Raw genomic sequence first — 21,982 nt, forward strand, 5'->3', positions numbered from 1 at the left:
CAGAACGTCTACAGTGTACCGTAATGTAAAGTAAGGACTCAGTGATTACGATGCGTGAGTGTAGCTCCATCAGTTGTAACAATGTACCATCTGGTGGGGGATGTTGATAGTGGGGTAGCTTCGTGTGCAGGAGGCGGGGGTCTACGGGAAATCTCTTCGCCTCCCTCTCAATTTTGCTGTGAACTTGAAACTGCCATTAACAAAGTCTTTAAAAAATCACATAAAAATACAAACATTAAAAAAAAAAACAACCCTGTAAGCTACGTGTGACTTCAGATGTGACCACTAACGGCATTTGTGATGCTGACCTCTGAAGGATGGGATTGGGACGACTGAACTTGAATGTGGTCTGAGGACTGGTTAGGGGTGATGAGAATGTCAGTTTCCTGCATTTGGTATTCTTACTCTAGTTAGGCAGGGGACGGTCTCTGTTTGTATGAAATATATACTACAGATCTGGGGAGGTGATAGGGTGTCAGGCTGGCAGCTCACTAGGATAAGGTTAAGAAAAAAAAGTTCTTTGTACCATACTTGCTGGAAATGAGAGGCAGACTGAGGAGGGACAGAGGGAAGCAGTAGCAGCCCACAGGGATGACTAGTTAAAGGAGAAGAAGGAAGTGTCAGGAGAGAGAACTGTGCAGGGAATGTTAGAACATAATAATGCACCTTGTGGGAGCGGCCACTGCCTGGACCACACGCTGAAGGCGGCCTCGGCCACATGGCACCCAAGCCTCCCCCTGGGGGTGGGAGGGTGGGAGCCCCCCAAAGTGGAACAATCAAATGCACTTCACACTTGCCAGGGGACAAAGGCCAAAAGGGCTCATTGCAGCCAAGGTGTTGGGCCTGAAGGGAGCATCCAGAGGACCGTATGCATGAAACAATGCGCAAGCTCAGCGATAACCAGTAAGCCCACACCCACCGCAGTCACACCTGAAACACACAGCCATCTCACGTGACAGGCACGGCCTACACGGATAAAACAAGAAAACCTAATGAAGGACACAGAAAAAGGCCTAAATATTCCTGTGTGGGATGGGAGAAAATAAATACTGCCACGTATTCCCTAAAACGCTGTTACATTTCCCCTACAATTACTTATGAATTCAACAGAATCCTAGTTAAAATGTAGACAGCATTTTTAAGAAGTTTAACAAGGTGATTTTGAATTTCACACAGAAGAGGAAATGCGCAAAAGAGTCAAGATAATTTTGACTCTTGAATTAACACACTAACACACTCTTGAATTGACACACTAACAGGGAAGTCCTGGTTATACTAGCTGGGTATAAAACCCATAGGTAATAACACAGAAAACAGAACTGTACCCACATGCATTTGTAATTATGAGTTTCCTCAGTGGCAGCTCAAATCACTGGGAAAGAAGAAACTATTTATAATGTGAAATAAAATTCATATGTTATTTAAACATAAAAATTCTTCTCTGCCCTTTGGACTCCTTTCTCCCCTCACTGTGCATTGTGTATCTGCATTAGGCACTGACCAAACCTCGCCCATCGGCAGAAAATAGCTGCTCAACCATAAAGAGAAACATTCTCCTCGCATCAACAAGACAACTCCTTAAAAGATAACATCCCTTCTTGACCTTGTAAGGGGTCACATGACCCAACTTGTGACTTAGATCTGGATTATGTAAACTGTCAATAATATGTCATTTGATGTACCACCCTCTGTCTCAAAAAAACTTATATGTGCCTTGATTTCTAACTGGCAGAACAGTTCTCAGAGCTTTCTGAGATGTTCTTCCTGGGTTATAATCCTCAAATTCAGCTTGAATTAAAATTTCCAATTCTTTCTTAGACCGACTAATTTTTTGTCGACAATAAAATAATGCGGGAAAAAGTGAAGTTAAACTCTGGCCCCTAACGCTAACTATAGAAAATGCAGATGCATATAAACAACAAGGACCAACTGTACAGCACAGAGAACTATATTCAATGTCTTGTAATAACCTATAATGGAAAAGAACCTGAAAAAGAATATAGATGTATATATTTTATGTATATATATATATAGGTATCCGAATCACTTTGCTGTACACTTAAAGCAAACACAACTGTAAATCAACTATACTTCAATTTTTCAAAAATCACTAAAAAAAGAAATCACAGATGGATTAATCATTGGAAAGTTAAAAAAAAGCAGAACTATAAAGGTATTATCAGAGACTATCTACATAAAGAATAGTTAAATCTATAATCAAAGACGGATTTGCCAAGCAAAACATAAAACCCAAAAGCCATAAAAGAACTGACACATTTAACTACAGAAAAATCAAATATTTCTATACGATAAACCTAAACCCATGACTAGGCTATATCAAGAATTCCAACTTACAAAAAAGTATGACAAACAGCCCAAGAGAACAGTGAGCAGAGGAAATGATCAGACAGTTCATACTAGAAATCCTCACAGCCAATCAGTACTCTCAACCCAACTAGCAATCAAGAGAAATACCAATAAAAATAAGAGTCAACAATTTTAAAGAAATTGGTATGGGAGAAGACTCTAGACAATGACTGCTCTCAGAGAAGGCTGGTGAGATTGCAAATTGCTAGAGCATTTTAGGTCGGTAATTTATTAGTGTCCGTGAAGCTTAAAATATCTTACCAGTCAAGCCTGGCAATTATGCTTCCAGGAACCTGTTCTATAGCAATGCAGCACTGAGATGCGCGTGTCACACTGTTCATGGCAGCACTGCTTGGAAACGGGAGAAACTGAAAACAGCCTGCAGGTTATCAGTGCAGGAATGCCTGCACCAATGTTGGTAACATTTATGTTGTGGAACATGATAGAAGTGAAAACCACGGCTGGCACGACCCAATTCACGTTCAAAACCAAAAGAAAGCAGGTCTAGGTCCAGATACAGCTGACTCTTGAACAACTCGAGTTTGAACTACTCGGGTCCACTCACAGGTGGATATTTTCCAGCAGTAACTACTACAGTACTGCATAGTGGTTGGCCGAATTATACTCAGATTAATCACCTTCCACCCCGCTCTCCCACATTGCTTAAGGGTCGACTGTAAATGCTTAAAGAAGCCTCAAGGAGAACACACAACAATTATTTAAAAAGTTACCCGGCAGAGGGAGAAAAGGGTGAAAGGGTGGTAAGGGGCCTTTCATATTTTATTCGATGTGTGGATTAACACTGCATAAATATTTTACGTGCATGTATCTGTGTATCAGGACGTGTGAAAACAAACATTAAGCAGAAAAAATAATAAAACATTTAAAATTGTGAAAAATAGTAAGTAACATTTCCAAATACACAGTACCTGATGTACCCCTATGTACTTAAATGACGATAAAACATTTTTAATTTAAAAAAATGATACAAGAAATAGGGCCTAGGCACTTAAGAACTTAATCTAATAAACCGAGTAGCACATTAGCTCTAAATTTCTGAAGACCATGCAAAAGGGAAGGTAGATGGTTGTCTAATTTTTGTTCTCTGGTAACTCAGTTTTGAGCCAGACCACCCTCTGGGTATACATAAATTCTTCAGGTTCCTTCTCAGTGAAAAATCCCACCCAGGAAACTAACCTGTTTGCATTTGGATGCTTTTATTTGCAAACTTTAGTAAATGAAACTACATAATGGCAAAATCATGATTAGCAGAAATATATCCGAAGTTCAGTGGAAATGAGAGTCACAAATAGTAGATGCATAGTAAGAAATCATGCCAGGGAAAAACCAACCCTTTTTACACACACACACACACACACACACACACACACACACGCACGCACTCCACAAGCACTGGAGAATTAGGGCCAACATGGAAGGATCAGCTGACCACAGCCCAGGGGTGTTGCAGGGCTGGGACCTTTTGCCTGGTAAAGGCCAATTGGGGCTGCACAAAGCCGGAAGAGAATATATCAGGGGAAAACCTACATCTACAAGCAAGCTGGGCTCAGTGATGCAGACCCACTTCTCCTCCTGGGCTGACCCTCATCACATTAGGATGGTCTGAGACTATCTTGGCAGCCTCACCAATTGAGATGTGGTGGCCTTCCTGCTCAGAGAGTCCCTAATTGTCACTCTGATTCAAGACTTTCACTCTGAAACAGCTCCATCTCCTTCGTCACTAAACTGAGCAAATAGCCCAAAGGCATCATTTTCAATCCTCGGGCTCCAGTATCACACACTGTAAATTCCATTTCCACACCTTAAACGGGAAAACTTAAGTTCAAGGATTAGAAATATAAGATATGGGCTCAGAGCAGCAATTTGTTTTAACATAATTTCTCAACAAAGGTCATGTCTACCTCTTCTCTTACCTGCAACTCAAAGTTGGCTTGATCCAGAAATTTTTTGTTCAGCATATCTGCATACTGATTAATCGCTCGCAGAAAGACTCTGAAAGATTAAGAGAAAATTACATAATTACACACTTCTGCTCTGGCACCTTTGGAGGTTTGGCATTTCAACTAGCTACAACCCAAGACTGCCTGGCACGGGAACTCTCTAAGCCCTGTGAAAAGCTGTGAGGTTTTGCCAGTGAAAAGCCCAGAGAATTATATGCAGATGTTCTCCAAATTAATCAAGGAAACATGCAGAATAAAAGAAACAGACCAAAATAACAGAGTGTAAAAGTAACATATGAAAAATATCACTAAAAACCCTAATTTTTTTAAAAAAGAAAAGGTGCAAATTAAATATTTTTCTCAAGTCACAATGTATCAGTGTTACCAAATTGGTCTTTGCTTAGCTGGCTTTTTAAAGTGAAGCATTTGAAAGCACTATTACACACTGTCAGGCTTGGAATGGTTTGGCACGTCGACTGGAAAAAAATGCACAACCTAAAAGGTGAGAATTATGTTTTATTCGGCGGACAAAACTGAGGACTTAAGCCTAGGACACAGCATCTCAGATCGCTCTGAGGGACGGCTCCAAAGAGGTGAGGGTGGGGCCAGGATCCACAGGAGTTTTTGCAACAAAGACCAGGTAGTCAGAACTTCAAAAGATTACTAAGAAATGGACAAATTCTTGGAAAGGTACAACTGTCCAAAATGGAACCAGGAAGAATTAGAAAATATAAACAGACCAATCACAAGTAATGAAATTGAAATTGATTAAAAATCTTCCAACAAATAAAAGTCAAGGATCAGTTGGCTTCACAGGCGAATTCTATCAAACATTTAGAGAAGGGCTAACACTCATCCTTCTCAAACTCTTCCAAAAAATTGCAGACGGAGGAACACTCCCAAACTCATTCTATGAGGCCACCATCACCCTGATACCAAAAGCAGACAAAGATATCACAAAAAAAGAAAAGTACAGACCAACATCACTGATGAATATAGACGTAAAAATCCTCAACAAAATTCTAGCAAACGAAATCCAATAACACATTAAAAGGATCATACACCATGATCAAGTGGGATTTATCCCAGGGATGCAAGGATTCTTCAATATATGCAAATCAATCAATGTGATAAACCATATTAACAAATTAAAGAATAAAACCATATGATCATCTCAATAGATGCAGAAAAAGCTTCTGACAAAATTCAACACCCATTTATAATAAAAAAAACTCTCCAGAAAGTGGGCATAGAGGGAACCTATCTCAACATAATAAAGGCCATATATGATAAACCCACAGCAAACATCATTCTCAGTGGTGAAAAAGTGAAAGCATTTCTTCTAAGATCAGGAACAAGACAAGGGCGTCCACTCTTGCCACTATTATTCAACATAGTTTTGGAAGTCCTAGCCACAGCAACCAGAGAAGAAAAAGAAATAAAAGGAATACAAATTGGAAAAGAAGTAGCAAAACTCTCACTGTTTGCAGATGACGTGATTCTATAACATAGAAAGTCCTAAAGATGCCACCAGAAAACTACTAGAGCTAATCAAGGAATTTGGTAAAGTTGCAGGATACAAAACTAATGCACAGAAATCTCTTTCATTTCTATACACTAACAATGAAAGATCAGAAAGAGAAATTAAGGAAACAACCCCATTTACCATTGCAACAAAAAGAATACCTAGGAATAAACCTACCTAAGGAGGCAAAAGACCTGTACTCTGAATACTATACAACACTGACGAAAGAACTCAAAGATAACATAAACAGGTGGAGAGATATACCATGTTCTTGGATTGGAAGAATCAACACTGTGAAAATGACTACACTACACAAAGCAATCTACAGATTTAATGCAATCCCTGCCAAACTACCAATGGCATTTTCCACAGAATTAGAACAAAAAATTTTGCAATTTGTATGGAAACACAGAAGACCCAAATAGACAAAGCAATCTTGAGAAAGGAAAACAGAGCTGGAGGAATCAGGTTCTCCAACTTCAGACTATACTACAAAGCTAGAATAATCAAGGCAGTATGGTGCTGGCACAAAATCAGAAATATAGATCAATGGTACAGGATAGAAAGCCCAGAGATAAACCCACACACCTATGGTCACCTTATCTTTGACAAAGGAGGCAAGAATATACAATGGAGGAAAGACAGCCTCTTCAATAAGTGGTGCTGGGAAAACTGGACAGCTACATGTAAAAGAATGAAATTACAACACTCCCTAACACCATACACAAAAATAAAATGGATTAAAGACCTAAATGAAAGAACAGACACAATAAAACTCTTAGAGGAAAACAGGAAAAACACTCTTTGACATAAATCACAGCAAGATCTTTTTTGAGCCGCCTCCCAGAGTAATGAAAATAAAAACAAAAATAAACAAACGGAGATTGACCCTTTGTCAATTGCTTCATTTGCAAATATTTTCTCCCATTCTGAGGGCTGTCTTTTAGTCTTGTTTACATTTTCCTTTGCTGTGCAAAAGCTTTTAAGTTTCACTAGGTCCCATATGTTTATTTTTGTTTTTATTTCCATTTCTCTAGGAGGTGGGTCAAAAAGGACCTTGCTAAAGCGGAAACTAACATACCACCGTAAAGCAATTATACCCCAATAGAGTTGTTAAAAAAAAACTAAGCAAATGGGACCTTATGAAACTTAAAAGCTTTTGCACAGAAAAGGAAACCATAAACAAGACTAAAAGACAGCTCTCAGAATGGGAGAAAATATTTGCAAATGAAGCAACTGACAAAGGATTAATCTCCAAAATATACAGGCAGCTCAATATCAAGAAAACAAACAACCCAATCAAAGAGTGGGTGGAAGACCTAAATAGACATTTCTGCAAAGAAGACAGGTGGTCAAGAGGCACATGAAAAGATGCTCAGCATCACTAATTATTAGAGAAATGCAAGTCAAAACTACAACGAGGTATCACCTCACACCAGTCAGAATGGCCAACATCAAAAAATCTACAAACAATAAATACTGGAGAGGGTGTGGAGAAAAGGGAACCCTCTTGCACTGTTGGTGGGAATGTAAATTGATACAGCCACTATGGAGAACAGTATGAAGTTTCCTTACAAAACTAAAAAGAGAACTACCATATGACCCAGCAATCCCACTACTGGGCATATACCCTGAGAAAACCTTAATTCAAAAAGACACATGTACCCCAGTGTTCATTGCAGCACTATTTACAATAGTCAGGACATGGTAGCAACCTAAATATCCATCGACAGATGAATGGATAAAGAAGATGTGGTACATATACACAATGGAATATTACTCAGCCATAAAAAGGAATGAAATTGGGTCATTTGTAGAGATGTGGATGGACCTAGAGCCTGTGATACAGAGTGAAGTAAGTCAGAAAGAGAAAAAAAAAATATCATATACTAACGCATATATGTGGAATCTAGAAAAATGGTACAGATGAACCTATTTGCAGGGCAGGAATAGAGATGCAGATCTAGAGAACGGACGTGTGGAGGGGGGGAAGGGGAGGGTGGGATGAATTGGGAGATTAAGACTGACATATATACACGACCATGTGTAAAATAGCTAGCTAGCAGGAACCTGCTGTACAGCGCAGGGAGCTCAGCTAGGTGCTCTGTGATGACCTAGATGGGTGGGATGGGGGTAGGGTGGGAGGGAGGTCCAAGAGGGAAGGGATATATGTATACATACAGCTGATTCACTTCCTTGTACAACGGAAACTAACACAACACTGTAAAGCAACTATACTCCAGTTAAAAAAAGAAAAGAAAGAAAGAAAGAAAAAGAAAATCAGATATCTCAAGTTAAGGAATTTTGTGTTTTTCATATATGGGAAGATATGAGTCTGGGCTCACTGAAATCGTTCCTTTGATGTGCACCTCAGCTCTCTGGGGCCAGTATCCTGTGCTTTCTCATCCTGAGTTCACTCTGGGCTCACCACAGGGGTGGCTATAATGTGATGGCTTGCTGGCTGCAATATCCTTTGTTTACTGGTATGGCAGGGGGCATTTTTTTTTTTTTTATCGATAGGTGAAATATCATCAAGCTTGGACGTATGGCTTACTTCAGTATCGTTTGTCCTATACGCCAAATGCTAATTTTAGTCACTGTTTACTTGTTTAAATAAAATGAAAAAGCTTTAGCAGATATGAGAGTAACTTGACAAGAGTTTTAGAAGGAATTTTAATTCACTGATTCATTGATAAGGTACCATGTTAAGAACACAGGACAAAATATCACAGCCTTCCATACCTTGATCTTTCCTTTCCTGTGATGGAATACATTATACAGCTCAGGGTTGTCACAAATGACTCCAGAGTACTAAGTGTTTCACAAGGTTGTTTGTTCAGTAGATTTGTTTTATTACTCTGGAGAGTGTTTACAACAACAGAGCTCAGTCCTGATATTTCTTTTCAAATGACCCTTCTCCCTTTGCACAAAGGCAGGACGCAAGAGGGATTAGCGTTAGGTCGCAGATAATAAACTTCATTACACTTCCTCTATTTAGACAGCAGGAAGCAGCCAGAGTGTAAGAGAAATCTAGGTTACTTACTAGGAAGTGGTGCTCTCTGACAATAGGATCTATGCATGCCTGGAGAAGCTCCCCAGCCCTGACAGTCCCAGAGCCACTAAAGACCAGTTAGCCTGGGAGGAGGGAGAGAGGGAAGGTCCACCTGGGGCTTTAAGGAGGTCTCCATCACCACCTCCCACCATCACCTCCTGTCCAACACCCGCTATCATGCAGCTTTCTCTGGCATAGCTCAAAGAAAGAGGATTTGCAGACATCATTTCATTAAGAGACCTATGAGGGATCCAGGACCACAACGAGTATGACAAATGACCTGTGCCGGAGTTTGCTGTCTTAGTGGCTGAAGAAAACCGTAGCCGGAGTTATCTGAATTCTTCCCTGAGGATGTTAAGACATAAGCAGAAAGGAGGAACTGGTGCTGTAAGTGACTATTAATGGAGGGGCATGGGCGTGCTGGCTTGTCCACTAACCAGGAGCATGGAGTGGGCAGCAGCATATCCATCAGCCATAGGGTGGCCAGATTCTGCCACTATGAGATGCCTAGTTAAACTGGAAAAACAGCTCTTCTGGCTGAATTTCGTAATTTATTAAAAAAAAGCTGAATACAGGGCATTGAGGGCATCCTGACAAATTAATCCAGCACCAGGACAAAATCACTAGATTCAGGACACACCTCCTATATACAGGTCACCTGGCAACCCTAATCAGCCTTCCAGTCTTGGGCTGAGGTTGCCCGTGTCATGTTCGGTCCTCAGAAGTACGGAATGCATGGCTCAAAAGAAGATGCTCTACCCGGCCCGTGTGACCCTTGGCAATTGTGTTCCGTAGCATCTGGGGATGTGCACTGCGCCGACCCCAGCAACCGGAGGAATACCCCAAGTGTCGGTGGAGTAAAACAACTTCCTGTCAAGGGGCGGACAGGGGCTGTCAGACAGCACAAAACCACTAGGCTTCCGGCCGGGGACATTTTCTTTTTCCCTTAACTTTTCCTTCGGCTTCAGGAGTTGGCCGTTCACTGGCGCAGCCCAGAGTCCTTGTGAGCTTTAAGGAAGCCACTCTCTTCAGCCCTCTATGACAATAACGACAAGTTCACTTGGACATGCATTATTATTACGGGCTAATTATTGTGCCTCAAGATAGCACCCAAACAGCTGCAAGATGCTACTTCTAATTAAGCTCTGGAACAATTTCGGCTAGTTAAATAAAGATATTGCTCAAAATGACTTAAAAAAAAAAGATGCCATGCTGAAATGATATGAAGGGTGAGCAAAAACTTTTTAATGAACTGACAACTGAGAAGGGGCAATGCTGAGAGACAGTCTATAATTTAGAGTCACTATAAATTTTTTAAAAAGCCAGGACAAAAAAACAAGTAACACAGAATACAAGTTGTAGGGGAAAAACTAAAGAGATGATCAAATAAAAACCATCATCAATGCTGCAACAGAGGTGCGCCACTCAGGCTACAGGTATCAAGGGCCACCTCACTTCTGCAGAGCCACCCAGGACACACATACATTCCATCCTACCTTTCACACTTGATGGGATTAAAATCTTAGCAATGTTCCAAGTCCACCTGAACACAAATCAATTAACTAGGCAAAAAGAAACATAAACAGAGGCTAACTTTTAGGTAAGAATATTTAATATCTGCTGTAATTCATGAGTTATTTCTAATAACCATCAAACTGCGGGAAATAAGTAAGAAAATCACATTAGAAACGTGTGCGTAACAATCTGCTTTCAGTCAAAGATTATGGGAAGCATCAGAGCTAAGCCAAGCGACTGGACAGCAGGTGCCTTACCAGTCTGAAATGAAGGGTTTCAGCCCAGCTCAGCAGAGGGGAAGAGCAAGTCTTTTCTGTCGGGGAGCAATGAGAGGGAGGATGGGGTGCAAGTGGGCTCCGCTCTGCGTCCCTGGTGACCCTGTCCACGCTGGGCACCGCTGGAGTTGCACTCAAGGACAGAGAAGCCCTCCAGACTGTTCCCAAATGGTCCTGTTTATTCACCCGCGTGTCTGCAATGCCAAATTGGCATCCGGCACATCACATATGTTCACTATGTATTAGCCACAGGAAAGAATGAATGGATGAATATGGATGGATGGATGGATGGATGGATGATGGATGGATGAGCTGGCCCAGGAGATCAAGCCCTGACCCACATCAGAGGGCTCAGGGAGGCTAGAATATTTGGTAGCCCCCAGCTCTCCCTGGAGTCCTTGCATTCCAAGCAGATTTTCCACTGTGGGGTTCAGCTCTTTAGAGGTTCTTGATAACCAAATTTCTCATTAGGCATTTGGCATTTATGGCTGGGTATTGCTCCCCTCCACTTCTGGAGCTAGTTCCTTAATGGAGGGAACCTCGTCTTTTACACATCAGGATCCCCCAAAGCACATCTTACCACTGTGCATATTTAGAAATGTTCTGATCTAAGGGAGCATCAGTTTATAACTGCACTAACAGATGTCTCAGAGCCAGTGGTATGTCCAGGAACTCCTACCACGCAAACAAACACCCCCCCCCCCAGAGGGGGAATCTACCCTCTGGCAATCTGCATTGGTCTTTTTCTCTCCATCCAACATCACTGTACATAAATGTCAGGACCCAGTGAATAGAGGTCATGCCTACTGTTCATAATGTTCCCAGCTCCCAAGAACACGAGAACGAGATGTTTGCAGGGAGGGGACAGAGAACACGGTGGGTAGAAGGCAGGGAGCAGTTGGGACAGGTGTTGCTTTGACTCTGCCAGAAAAGAGAGGGAGTGGAAGAGATGTGAACCAAGCAAGTCATGTCTCATTCTGAGCCACGAGAATGAAGTAATTTCTAAAAAACGAAACTAATGGTTTGAGAACTAAATGCTTTCATGGATGCTGTCCCACACGGTCAAAATGATTAAGAAAAAGGGCAAGCCAATATTTCACAGAGCTCTTTTCAATCATTTTTAATCTATGAAAGGATTTATTTATAATCTAAACATTTTAAAGGTAAAACCGAACACACAAAATAAATAATGTAGAGATGGCCACAGGCAAATCCCCCAAAGACTCAGAAGCCCTAAAGTCTAGATGTACTGTCTGTAGACATTCAAATTATTCAAGACCAGTGGCTGCACCTTTTCTTGTTAATGGCTCCATGGAAAGAACTCCATCTCACTCTGCTTGGTAACTGACTCCTTCCTGTGTCCAGAGAGTCAGTCATCACCCTTACCCCCTTGTCACAACGTTACCCATTTTAAATAATCTGGGGGCCTGCTGACACAGAGATCACTCATTCCCAAAGCTCATACAATTAAAAACAAACAAACAAAAAAGCCCAGGAAATTCTCCTTGACTTCCTTCTCTTCTACATGGACATTTAACTACAGTGAGCTGCCGCTGGAAACAAAATGCTGTGCTATAATTCCTGATGGTGTCAAATACGAGTTTAATTGGCTACACACACAGGCTTATCCAATTACAGTTTTAATCTAATTATTTCTATCAACTATTATCTATCTATCTACCTACCTACCTATCTATCCATCCATCCATGTACCTATCCATCCATCTACCTATCTATCCATCCATCCATCCATCTATCCATCTATCATCTACCTACCTATCTGTTTATCCATCTATCCATCTACCTAACCATCTATTATCTATCTATCTACCCATCCATATCTCTCTCTTTACATCCATGTAAACATTTGGCTAGAAGACCTTCAAAAGGTGCCCAAGTTTTTGAAATTCTCCTATTTTCAACCAATACATAAAGGTACTAAACTACGGGGCCTCTAAACTATCTTGAACTTTAAATCTCAGGGTTTTTTTTTTTCCCTTTACCTTTGAGATTAAAGGTAAGGAAGATGTACTCCCACATAATTCAAAGTCATTTGAACACTATGGCCTCGGCTGACACTTTACAAAATGGGAAGTAGCATTTGGTAAAAAGGGGACACAAGCCCCATGACTTGACTTTTGCACGTGTTCGAGAGAAGGCTGGGTGAGGCGGGGCTAGGCTCTGAGAAGGAGACAGCTGCAGGTTTCCAAGTCTCCCAACCACAGGCGTTTTCCAGAAGCCATCCCCCGGCCTCGCCTCTCACCTACATCCCCACTGTATCCCTGCACAAAAGGGCCAAGGCTGCCTCGTGAGCTCCAGCAGGGGACCGTCCCCCGAAGGGACCTATTGGAAAGCTATGTGTGCTCAGCAACCAAAGGAGCACAGTTATGTGTTAACTGAGAAGGGAACTTAGAAAGCGGAACATAATCAGAAACCTATTTAACTACTAGAAGCTCCTGGCACAATTACAGTCCCTAAAATGACTTTATTATGACAGGGCCACAGGCATTTCTGTATCTCTGTTACCCAGTGTTTGCTGCCAATGGAAGTGGAAGATGAAAGGCCTTATTACTACAGAGAGAAATACGTCTATCGAGAGATGCCCTGAGCTTCCAGTGCAAGGCAAAGCCCCATTTCTCAAATGGTGAAGCTGTGGGGCTTCTCTTATTCCTTCTCTAAACTTACTTTAAGCTATATAATTAGATTGTACAGTTCAATATGAGGGCATTTAAATACGTCTGGCATTCACATTAGAGTCGCTCTGGGGGGAAAAAAGAAATCTGCATCTTTTAACAAAATGTTTTGCGCAAAGTGGTTAGACAAAAGGCAACAAATGTAAAGCGACACATCCTATCCCTGCAGAAAAATAAGTCAAGGAATCGTGGCTGGAAATTTGCCTGAAAATGATTTTTCCGCATCATTCAGGAATGCTGGGAAGGAGAGGCAACTTCAGGTGAAGTGATGAAAGAGGCGCAGAGGCTGTCACTTCAGTTCCCAGGGACGGATGCTTTCCTCCAGCTGATCGGTCCCCTGGCATCTCCCACAAGCAGCATGGCATCAAGTCAGTGTCTAAACAGCATCAGCCACTTCCCCCGGGGGGATCGTGGGTGAGGAACGAAGACCACGTGAGCACAGAGAAGTGACTTCTAGGAAAGACCCTGGTGTGTCTCCAGATGAAGTGATGCACAGAAGGTGGGGGGCTTTGGTGGGACCCGCCCCCAGTCTCTGCAACTTGGGAAACAGTGGGAAGACCAGTGTCATGAGAACTTTCTGGGAATGAGGCTGGAAGAGTTGGCTGGGGCCGTGAGAGGTTGGAGACACCAAGGTGCAGAATTTGCACCTCTGATGGTAGGCAGTGGGGGCCCTGAGGACTTTAAAGCAGGGAAGAGGCCAGAAAGACAAAAGGGTGGGCCGCCCTTGTTTCCCGAATGCATGAGATTTCCTCATTTCTTTTTCAAATCAATAAGGCTTCGACATCCATCAGACTCCTAACTAAAATGCAAATTGCTCTGAACCTTTCTGCTGGCCAGCTCTGGGAGATCCACAGATCTGGGAGAAGTGGGCTCAGTCCGTGAGGCCCAGGAATACAGAGAATTCCCAGGGAGAGTCTGCTCCAGACTAAGAAGGCCTCATCCCTGCTGGGGGTCTCCTGGAGCAGACATCGGTGGGCCCTGGTCTGCAGCTCTGACTCATGCTCAACACAGCGGTGCTCTAGATGCACGGTCTGTCTCCTGTCTCAGGTTCTGGCCCAAACAGTGCGTGTTGTGCGTGAACCGCTGTGGGCTGAAGGCGAGACATCCTGAAAGTGGCGGGACCGACCACCGCTCTCTGCCACTTGACCACCCACCTAACTTTCTGCTGCTTTGCTGGTAAAGCGTCTTCTGAGCACCTTGTGCGTTCCAGGCGGTGTTGTTACTTCACAGACATCACTGTGTGTGATGCTCACGAGTCTTGTGGGGTGTGAATTACCTAATATTCTACAAATAAGGAAACGAAAGCTCAGAGGAGCAAAAGGCCATGTTCCTTACAGTAGGCTTAGATCAAGGTGACAACTGGTCACAACTATGCCACCTTCCTTAGAAGCGTCAGTCAGTGAGGTCAGCACGATACAAGTATAACCCTGCAACCGTGTTCCTTCTACACTGTATGGAGAAAATTTCCAACATACGCAAAAGTAGACAGCAAAAGAGACCCCCGTACTCCTCACTCAGCTTCAACAATTACCACCTTCTGCTCCTGGTTGCTTCCACTCTCCCCCATCCTGCCCCCCTCCTACATTATTATTGCTGTTGTTACTTTTAAACAGACTGGATTCCTAAGGGCAGCTTTAGGTTCACAGCAAAATCGAATGCAATGTACAGAGCGTTCCCCATCCCCGCTGGCTCCTCCACGACTGACATCCTGCACCAGGGCGGTACGTGCGTTCGCTCTGATGGACTTACGCTGACTCATCATCGTCACCCGAAGTGCAGAGCGTCATTAGGGCTCACTCCTGGGGCTGTACATTCTACGGCTTTGGACAAATATACAAGAACACATTTCCACCATTACAGTATCATACAGGATAGTGTCACTGTGCTAAAAACCCTCTGCGCTCTGCCTGTCCACCCTCCCCCTCCCACTGGGCCCCTGCGAGCCACTGATCTTTACTGTCTCCACAGATCTGGTTTTTCCAGGATGTCATTTTGTTGAATCCTACAGTGTGCAGCCTTTTCATAGCGGCCCCTATTGTTTTTAGAATGTTTTCTAATTTTTCCCAGGTTTAAGACCCTTAACATTTAAGGCACTTTACAGCAAAGACTTGAAACACATTCTCTTGTCAAACTCTTTTCTAACTCATCTGGGCAGCAAGCGCTTGCCGTACAGAGTTCATGGGTCATCACGGCCTCCAAGCATACCCTGCTCCATAGCCCGGGCTAATGCTCAGGAAGCACCTCTGCCCCTGACGGGCTGGAGGGTTTAGGGTGGGTCGCGCTATGGAAAATGGCTCATTAGCACAGACCTCACCAGGCTTTTCTGACGTCTCCATGTCTGTGATGCGGCAGTTGTCTCATGAACGGTGTCAATTACTGTTATGACTAATACACACCCACCCCTGGCTTCTTCCCACGCTGCCTACAACTATTTCTCCCATCCTTCAAGGCAAGGTTCCCCACAGCCTAATTTTGTAAATAAAGATTTTTGATTTCTTTCTTTAATAAATGCTTAAAAAAATTGCGGTAAAGTACATGTAACACAAAACTGACTATCTTAACCATTTTTAAATGTACGCACGTTTCGGTGGCATTAAATACGTTCACCTTGTTGTGCAACCGTCACCACCATCCATTTCCAGAGCTCTTTTCGCAAAACAGAAACTCTGTCCTGATTAAACAGTAACCCTCTACTCTCTCCAGCCCCTGGCCGCTGGCAACCACCCTTCTCCTTTCTGTCTCTAGGATTTTGATTACTCTAGGGACCTCACAGAAGTGGAATCCTACAACGTCTGTCATTTTGTGTCTGGCTTACTTCACTCAGCATAGTGTCCTCAAGGTTCATCCATGCTGTGGCATGTGTCAGGACGTCCTTCCTATTAAAGGCTGAATAATATTCTATTGTATGGATAACACCACGTTTTATTTATCCACTCATCCATGGATGGGCACTTGGGTTGCTTCCACCTTTCGGCTACAGTGAAGAATGCTACTGTAAACGTGGGCGAATAAATATCTCTTCAAGTCCCTGCTTTCAATTCTTTTGGTTCTATATCCAGAAGTGGAATTGCTAGGTCAGGTGGTAATCCTATGTTTCGTTTTCCGAGGAACCACCATACTGTTTTCCGCAGCGGTCGTACCATTTTACATTCTGGCCAACAGTTCAAGGTTCCAATTCCTCCACATCTTTGTCAACACTTGCGTTTTTCTGTTTTTGTTTTTGGATAGTAGCCATTCTAATGGGTGTGAGGTGGTATAAATAAAGTTTTCTTAGAACACAACCACATCTTTTCATTGAGGGATTTTCTATGGCTGTCTTCGCACGACAAAGGCAGTGTCGAACAGTGATGCCTGCAAAGGTACCTGGCCCTTAACAGAAAGTTTTGTCAACCTCTGCAAAGCTGCGCTTCAGTTCTGATCTGTCCTCTACACAGATTTTTGGAGAGTTCTTCACCTATTTCAGGAGGGAGCCAGGGCTCTCATCTGTTTCTTGGCATCAGAAAATAAAGCTTGTTGATCAAACAGATGTTAAAAAGCCCCCTCCAGAGCTTAGAGAAAACAGCTTCCTTATTTGAGCCTAGGAGTGGTGTTACCAAGAGTTGGCAGAGGAACCTCCCTGGCAGTCCAGTGGTTAAGACTCTGCACTTCCGCTGCAGGGGGTGAAGGTTCCACCCATGGTTGGGGAAGATCCCACATGCCGCGAGGTGTGGGCAAAAAAAAAAGAGTTGGGAGAAAAACAATTTGGAAACCAAAGTCGGCAGGTTCCCTCCATTTGCACCTCCAGGTGCAACTAACTAACTAACAGTTTTATTTCAGGGTCAAGTTTTTTAAATGTATAAAGCCACCCTCTCCCTCTACTCTCTAATACCTTCTTCTACTTTCCTCTCCATCCCCAATCCTGCCTGCCTCACCTATTTCAACATCACACAACATCACAAAATAAGTGTTGGCTGATTTAGGGACATCCTGGGTAAAGGGGGAAAATCCCCAAGACAGACACATCAGGAAGGCCCAACAGCAAATGCTAAGAAGTGAGATGTCTCCATTGATGGAGGGGCCATGCAAGGGACAGGCATATCTCCATTCTAGAATCAGCCGTGTCGAATAAGCGAGGGTCCTGGCTGACCCCAGAGACCCCCGCCACCAGCACCCCAGCATCCATCTGGCAAGCCTCCTCCCTCCTCTCTCACGGTCCACCTGTTGTTCCCGTGATTATAACTAGAGGCGTCAGGACAGCCATGGTGGATCTGCCCAAGGACAGCCATGGGTGGGTAGGCTAGGGGGCAGAGGAAGCGGGAGGGAGGTGTGACCACTGACCCATCCCTTGGCCATACGCACCGACTGCCCTCGAAGACATTTCCAGGGTGTAAGAGCGTGTGTATCTGTCACCGAAGTATTTTCTGAGTTACAGATATGTGGAAGTAGGGGGTGGTGGTAGAAATGAGGACTCAAGAGTTGCTTTTCAGTGATGAAACGTTTTGGAAATAAACAGTGGTGATGGTTGCACAGCAAGGTGGATGGAATGAATGCCACTGAACTGTACCCATACATATGGTTAAAATGGCAAATTTTATGTTATATATATTTTACCCCAATAAAAAAAAGAAAAAGAAAAACATGAGAAGGGAAGAGAACAGGGTATTTCCAGAAACTGCAGCAGGGGGAATCCTGATTTTTCTGTTCATAACCCCACCATCATCAGTATGATGCAGTGCCATGATTTAAAAACAAACAAACAAAAATAAACCAACAAATGAAGAAAAGCCAACTTGGGAATAAGAACTTCTGAATTTTCCTCCCCAAAGAACCAGGTTGTTCAGATTTATTGTGGGAGGAGGTGGGGCATTAAAAAAAAGTGTGAATATAAATAAATAGAACCCTGATAATGACAACCACCACCCACCCAGAGGCCTTTAAGATCCTAGTGCATCATTTCTCACTTAACCTGACACATGACAGTGGTCACCTAACAGGGCATGTCTCAAATCTACTGCAAGTCCATTGACACTTGATTCCCTATAGCACTCAGCAGTGTATCTTGTATAAAATACAGTACAATTGGATCCGCTTAGTAAGCCCAAGAAAACATCAAGTGGTCAGAGGCTCTGAGCCAACTGCAGGGCCCAGGGCAAAAAATCTTAAGAGAAACTAGCATAGTTACACAAAGGGGATGATTCTTTCCAGCTATTTCACACTCCGAATATACTAGCTATGCCCAGAATCCATCCTGGCTCATTTTCATGACTTGCTAATGGGTACTGTCATCATTTAGCAAACGAATGTAATTTGCTTTAGGTTCGTTTGCCAAAGGCTAAAAACTGGGACAAGGTTTTCTGCCCATTCAGGGGGCTGGGTGCTTGCACGTGTGCATGGAGCAGGCACCTGGCAGCTGGCGGTGTTTCCACATTTCCCCTCCTCACTGGTGTTCGGCTTCTTTTACTCACTACTCATTTAGTTTCCCTCCCACTAGGCTGGTGGGCCTCTCTGTGGGGGGGGGGGTACCCCTCCGAGAGCTCTGTGCCTAAATCACGTCCCATCACTCAGGCTGTGCAACCTTAGGCAAGTGAATGAACACCTCTGAACTCCAGTTTTCCTTATCGAGGTCTGTGAGTGCGGGAGATAGAGGGGTCAGTGTTTGCAAAGGGCTTGGGTCATTCTAGATGCTCAGTAATTGGCAGGTGCTATCGGGAGTGTGATAAAGATACAAAAAATGAAGACCTCTGCCCTCTTCTTTGTTATTTGTTTCCAAAGAGGCCTCTGAAGGAGCTCTTCAGCTTGTAGCGAGCAAAGGAGACTTTACAAGATCAGTGCTCACGAAAGCTCAGGTGTTGTTGAAGCTCTCAGAAAACAAGAATGTCTTGTAACTTCAGGTCTTTGATTTTATTGGGGCTTAGAATTCTTATCACTCAATGGTTGAGTGTATGCAACTTTCTTCCACCATCTTCATCCACGGAGAGCAGCTCAGGCAGTGCCAAAGACTTTCACGGAAGGGGCAACTTCTCAAGACGGAAAAGGGTGGCCTGGTGAGGTTCACGCGCGGGTTTTGAGACTAACACTGCTGCAGAGACAGGTCCCAGCCCAGGGCCGCAGCTCATCCCCAGCTCCCGGCTGCGCAGGCGTCACGTGAAGGCCACCGGCCCTGGACAGTGCCGCCATCTTGGTAGGTCGTCTGCTGGTGTGTAACAAATGAGCACAAATGGAGTGGCTTCAACAGCCATTATGCCGCAGTTTCACAGGTCAGAACTCCCTGCAGGCTAACTTGGGTGTTTGCTCGAGGTCTCAGAAGGCCTTGGTCCAGGCATTGGCCAGGGTGGGTTCTAATATGGAGGCTCTTGACTTCCAGGCTCACAGGCAGAAGCCAATTCTTTGCAGTTGTAGGTCTGAGGCCCCCATTTCCTTGCTGCCAGCTGGGGTCCCCTCTCTACTCTTAGGAGCCACCTGCATTCCCTCTCATGTGGCCGTCGTCACATCAGCATTTGAGTCCTTCTGATGCTTCAAACTCTCATTTCCTTCTGCCATGAGCCAGAGAAAAGACTCTCCTTTTATAGGACTCCTGGGATGACATGAGGCCTACCCAGATAATCGCCCTATCTTAAGATCAACTAATTATATCTGCAAAAATCCCTTTTTCCAGGCGATGTACAGTCACAGGAACGATAATGTATCCTATTCATACTCCCACCCACGCCCCAGCAGAGGAGATTCTCCAAGGACCCTCACTGACCACTTGGAACCACAAACCTCTATGCCAAACTGCTTTTTCTGGGTCCCACTTTCATTCTTCCGCAAGCCAGAGAGAGAGAGAGAGAGAGTGGGGGCGGGGAGGCTGCCATCATGGAATTCTCTCTTTTGTTGGCTGCCGTGCTGTTCTGAGTATCTGAGACGAGATAAAAGACTCAGCTTAGTGAAGGGGAGGTCGGTGGAAGCTAAAGCTCGAAATATCAACCTGAACCAGGTCTTGCAAGAATGAAGTGGCTCTTTCAGAAGCCATTTGTTTGCAATCCACCGAGTGACACTTTCTATTAACAGGCATAACCTTATTCCAAGCCCAGGATGCCGTCTGATTCCAAGCTCATTTGCTTGCTGGATTCAGTGAGCTACCCGGAACACAAGAGCTCAAGAACTGAATAATGATTTTCTTCCCCGTACAGTCCATAAAAGTCACCTAAACAGCCATTCCTATTTACATAATTCCTCTGATTTATCCTAAAGAAATGAGGCTTTCTTTTTAGCGAGGGTAGCATGGTCCTGCACATTAAGTACAGAACTAGAATTTCCCATGCCCGTGTTATAACCCTAAGCAAGGAAATATAAAATTGGACAGTATCATATTTCAGAGGTCTGCAAACTACAGCCCATGGGCTAAGTCCACTCGTCTGCCTGTGGTGTAAATAAAGTTTTACTGGCACAGAGGCATGCCCATTCATTTACATGTTGCAACAGTGAAGGTAGAGCCCACACAAAGCTGAAAATATGGCTTTTTTTAATTTTATTTTTTATTTCTATAAATTTTTTATTGTATTTTTGGCTGCGTTGGGTCTTCGTTGCTGCGTGCGGGCTTTTCTCTAGTTGCGGCGAGTCGGGGCTACTCTTCCTTGCGGTGAGTGGGCTTCTCATTGCAGTGGCTTCTCCTGGTGTGGAGCACGGGCTCTAGGCGCACAGGCTCAGTAGCTGTGGCGCATGAGCTTAGTTGCTCCGCGCATGTGGGACCTTACCGGGCCAGGGCTCGAACCCGTGTCTCCTGCATTGGCAGGTGGATTCTTAACCACTGCGCCACTAGGGAAGTCCTGACCTATTATTTAAACAAATGATTTTGAAGCAGAAAAGATGTAATTACCTATTCCAATCTCTAAAAACAGTTTCCACTACTTTCTCTCTGTAAACTAATTAATCCTCCCCTACTTGCTTGTTTAAATCTGTTTACTTTTTAATATTAAGACCGTTTGATCTTGTTTATTCTTTCCTGGATAGAACAGTGAGCATCTCCGCATCCTCAACCACAGCCATCAAGCAACCCTGAGCTTCCCCCTCATCAAAAGCCTCGCCACGAGACCGGAAGACTGGAATCAAGCCTTGGTTAGTGTTGAGAGGTAGGTTTGCACAGTGGTTAGAGCAGGGACTCCAACGATAAACAGCCTGAGGTGAAATCTGGCTTCTACCACTGACCCACTGTGCAAACTTGAGCTGGCTTCCTCCTCCATGAAATGGGTGTCAAGAGTAATCGACCTGCTAGGTGGTGAAGGTTAAATGAGCTAAAACGTGTACAGTGCCTGGAACAGTTGCTGGAACACAATAAGCTCAAGGTGAGTGTTAGGAGGTCTGAAAATTATGCTCAAGTACTTCATCAGAGAGTGCTGGTTTATGGGATAAATTCTAAGGGCTACTACAGACAGCTTGGTCACCAACCTTTAATCAGAAAACCACATTCCAGAAGACTGTTTGGGCAAGTGCTCTGGCTAAGCTTCTTCTTAATCGGAAGCACAAGCGTGAGAAGAATAATTGTTAGAAATTATTTTCTTTTGGGAAATGCGTGCCTTCTTTTTTTGTTGTTGTTGTTGTTTTTTTTTTTTTTTTTTTTGTGGGCCCCGGGCCCC

The 21,982-nt window shown here is 43.6% G+C and overlaps 1 protein-coding gene across 2 annotated transcripts in view; it reads right to left on the minus strand.

Moving 5' to 3' along the window:
• The window catches only part of DOCK1 (dedicator of cytokinesis 1), a 463,294-nt gene that overhangs the window by 110,224 nt on the left and 331,088 nt on the right, over nt 1-21,982 (minus strand). For both annotated transcript variants that reach the window (XM_024751569.1, XM_024751568.1), the window contains exon 27: nt 4,302-4,380. In XM_024751569.1, coding sequence (XP_024607337.1) covers nt 4,302-4,380 — 79 coding nt within the window. The remainder of the gene's footprint in view (nt 1-4,301; nt 4,381-21,982) is intronic.

Source organism: Neophocaena asiaeorientalis, unplaced genomic scaffold, assembly GCF_003031525.2.
Source record: "Neophocaena asiaeorientalis asiaeorientalis breed wild unplaced genomic scaffold, Neophocaena_asiaeorientalis_V1.1 scaffold108, whole genome shotgun sequence".
Lineage (NCBI taxonomy): Eukaryota > Metazoa > Chordata > Mammalia > Artiodactyla > Phocoenidae > Neophocaena > Neophocaena asiaeorientalis.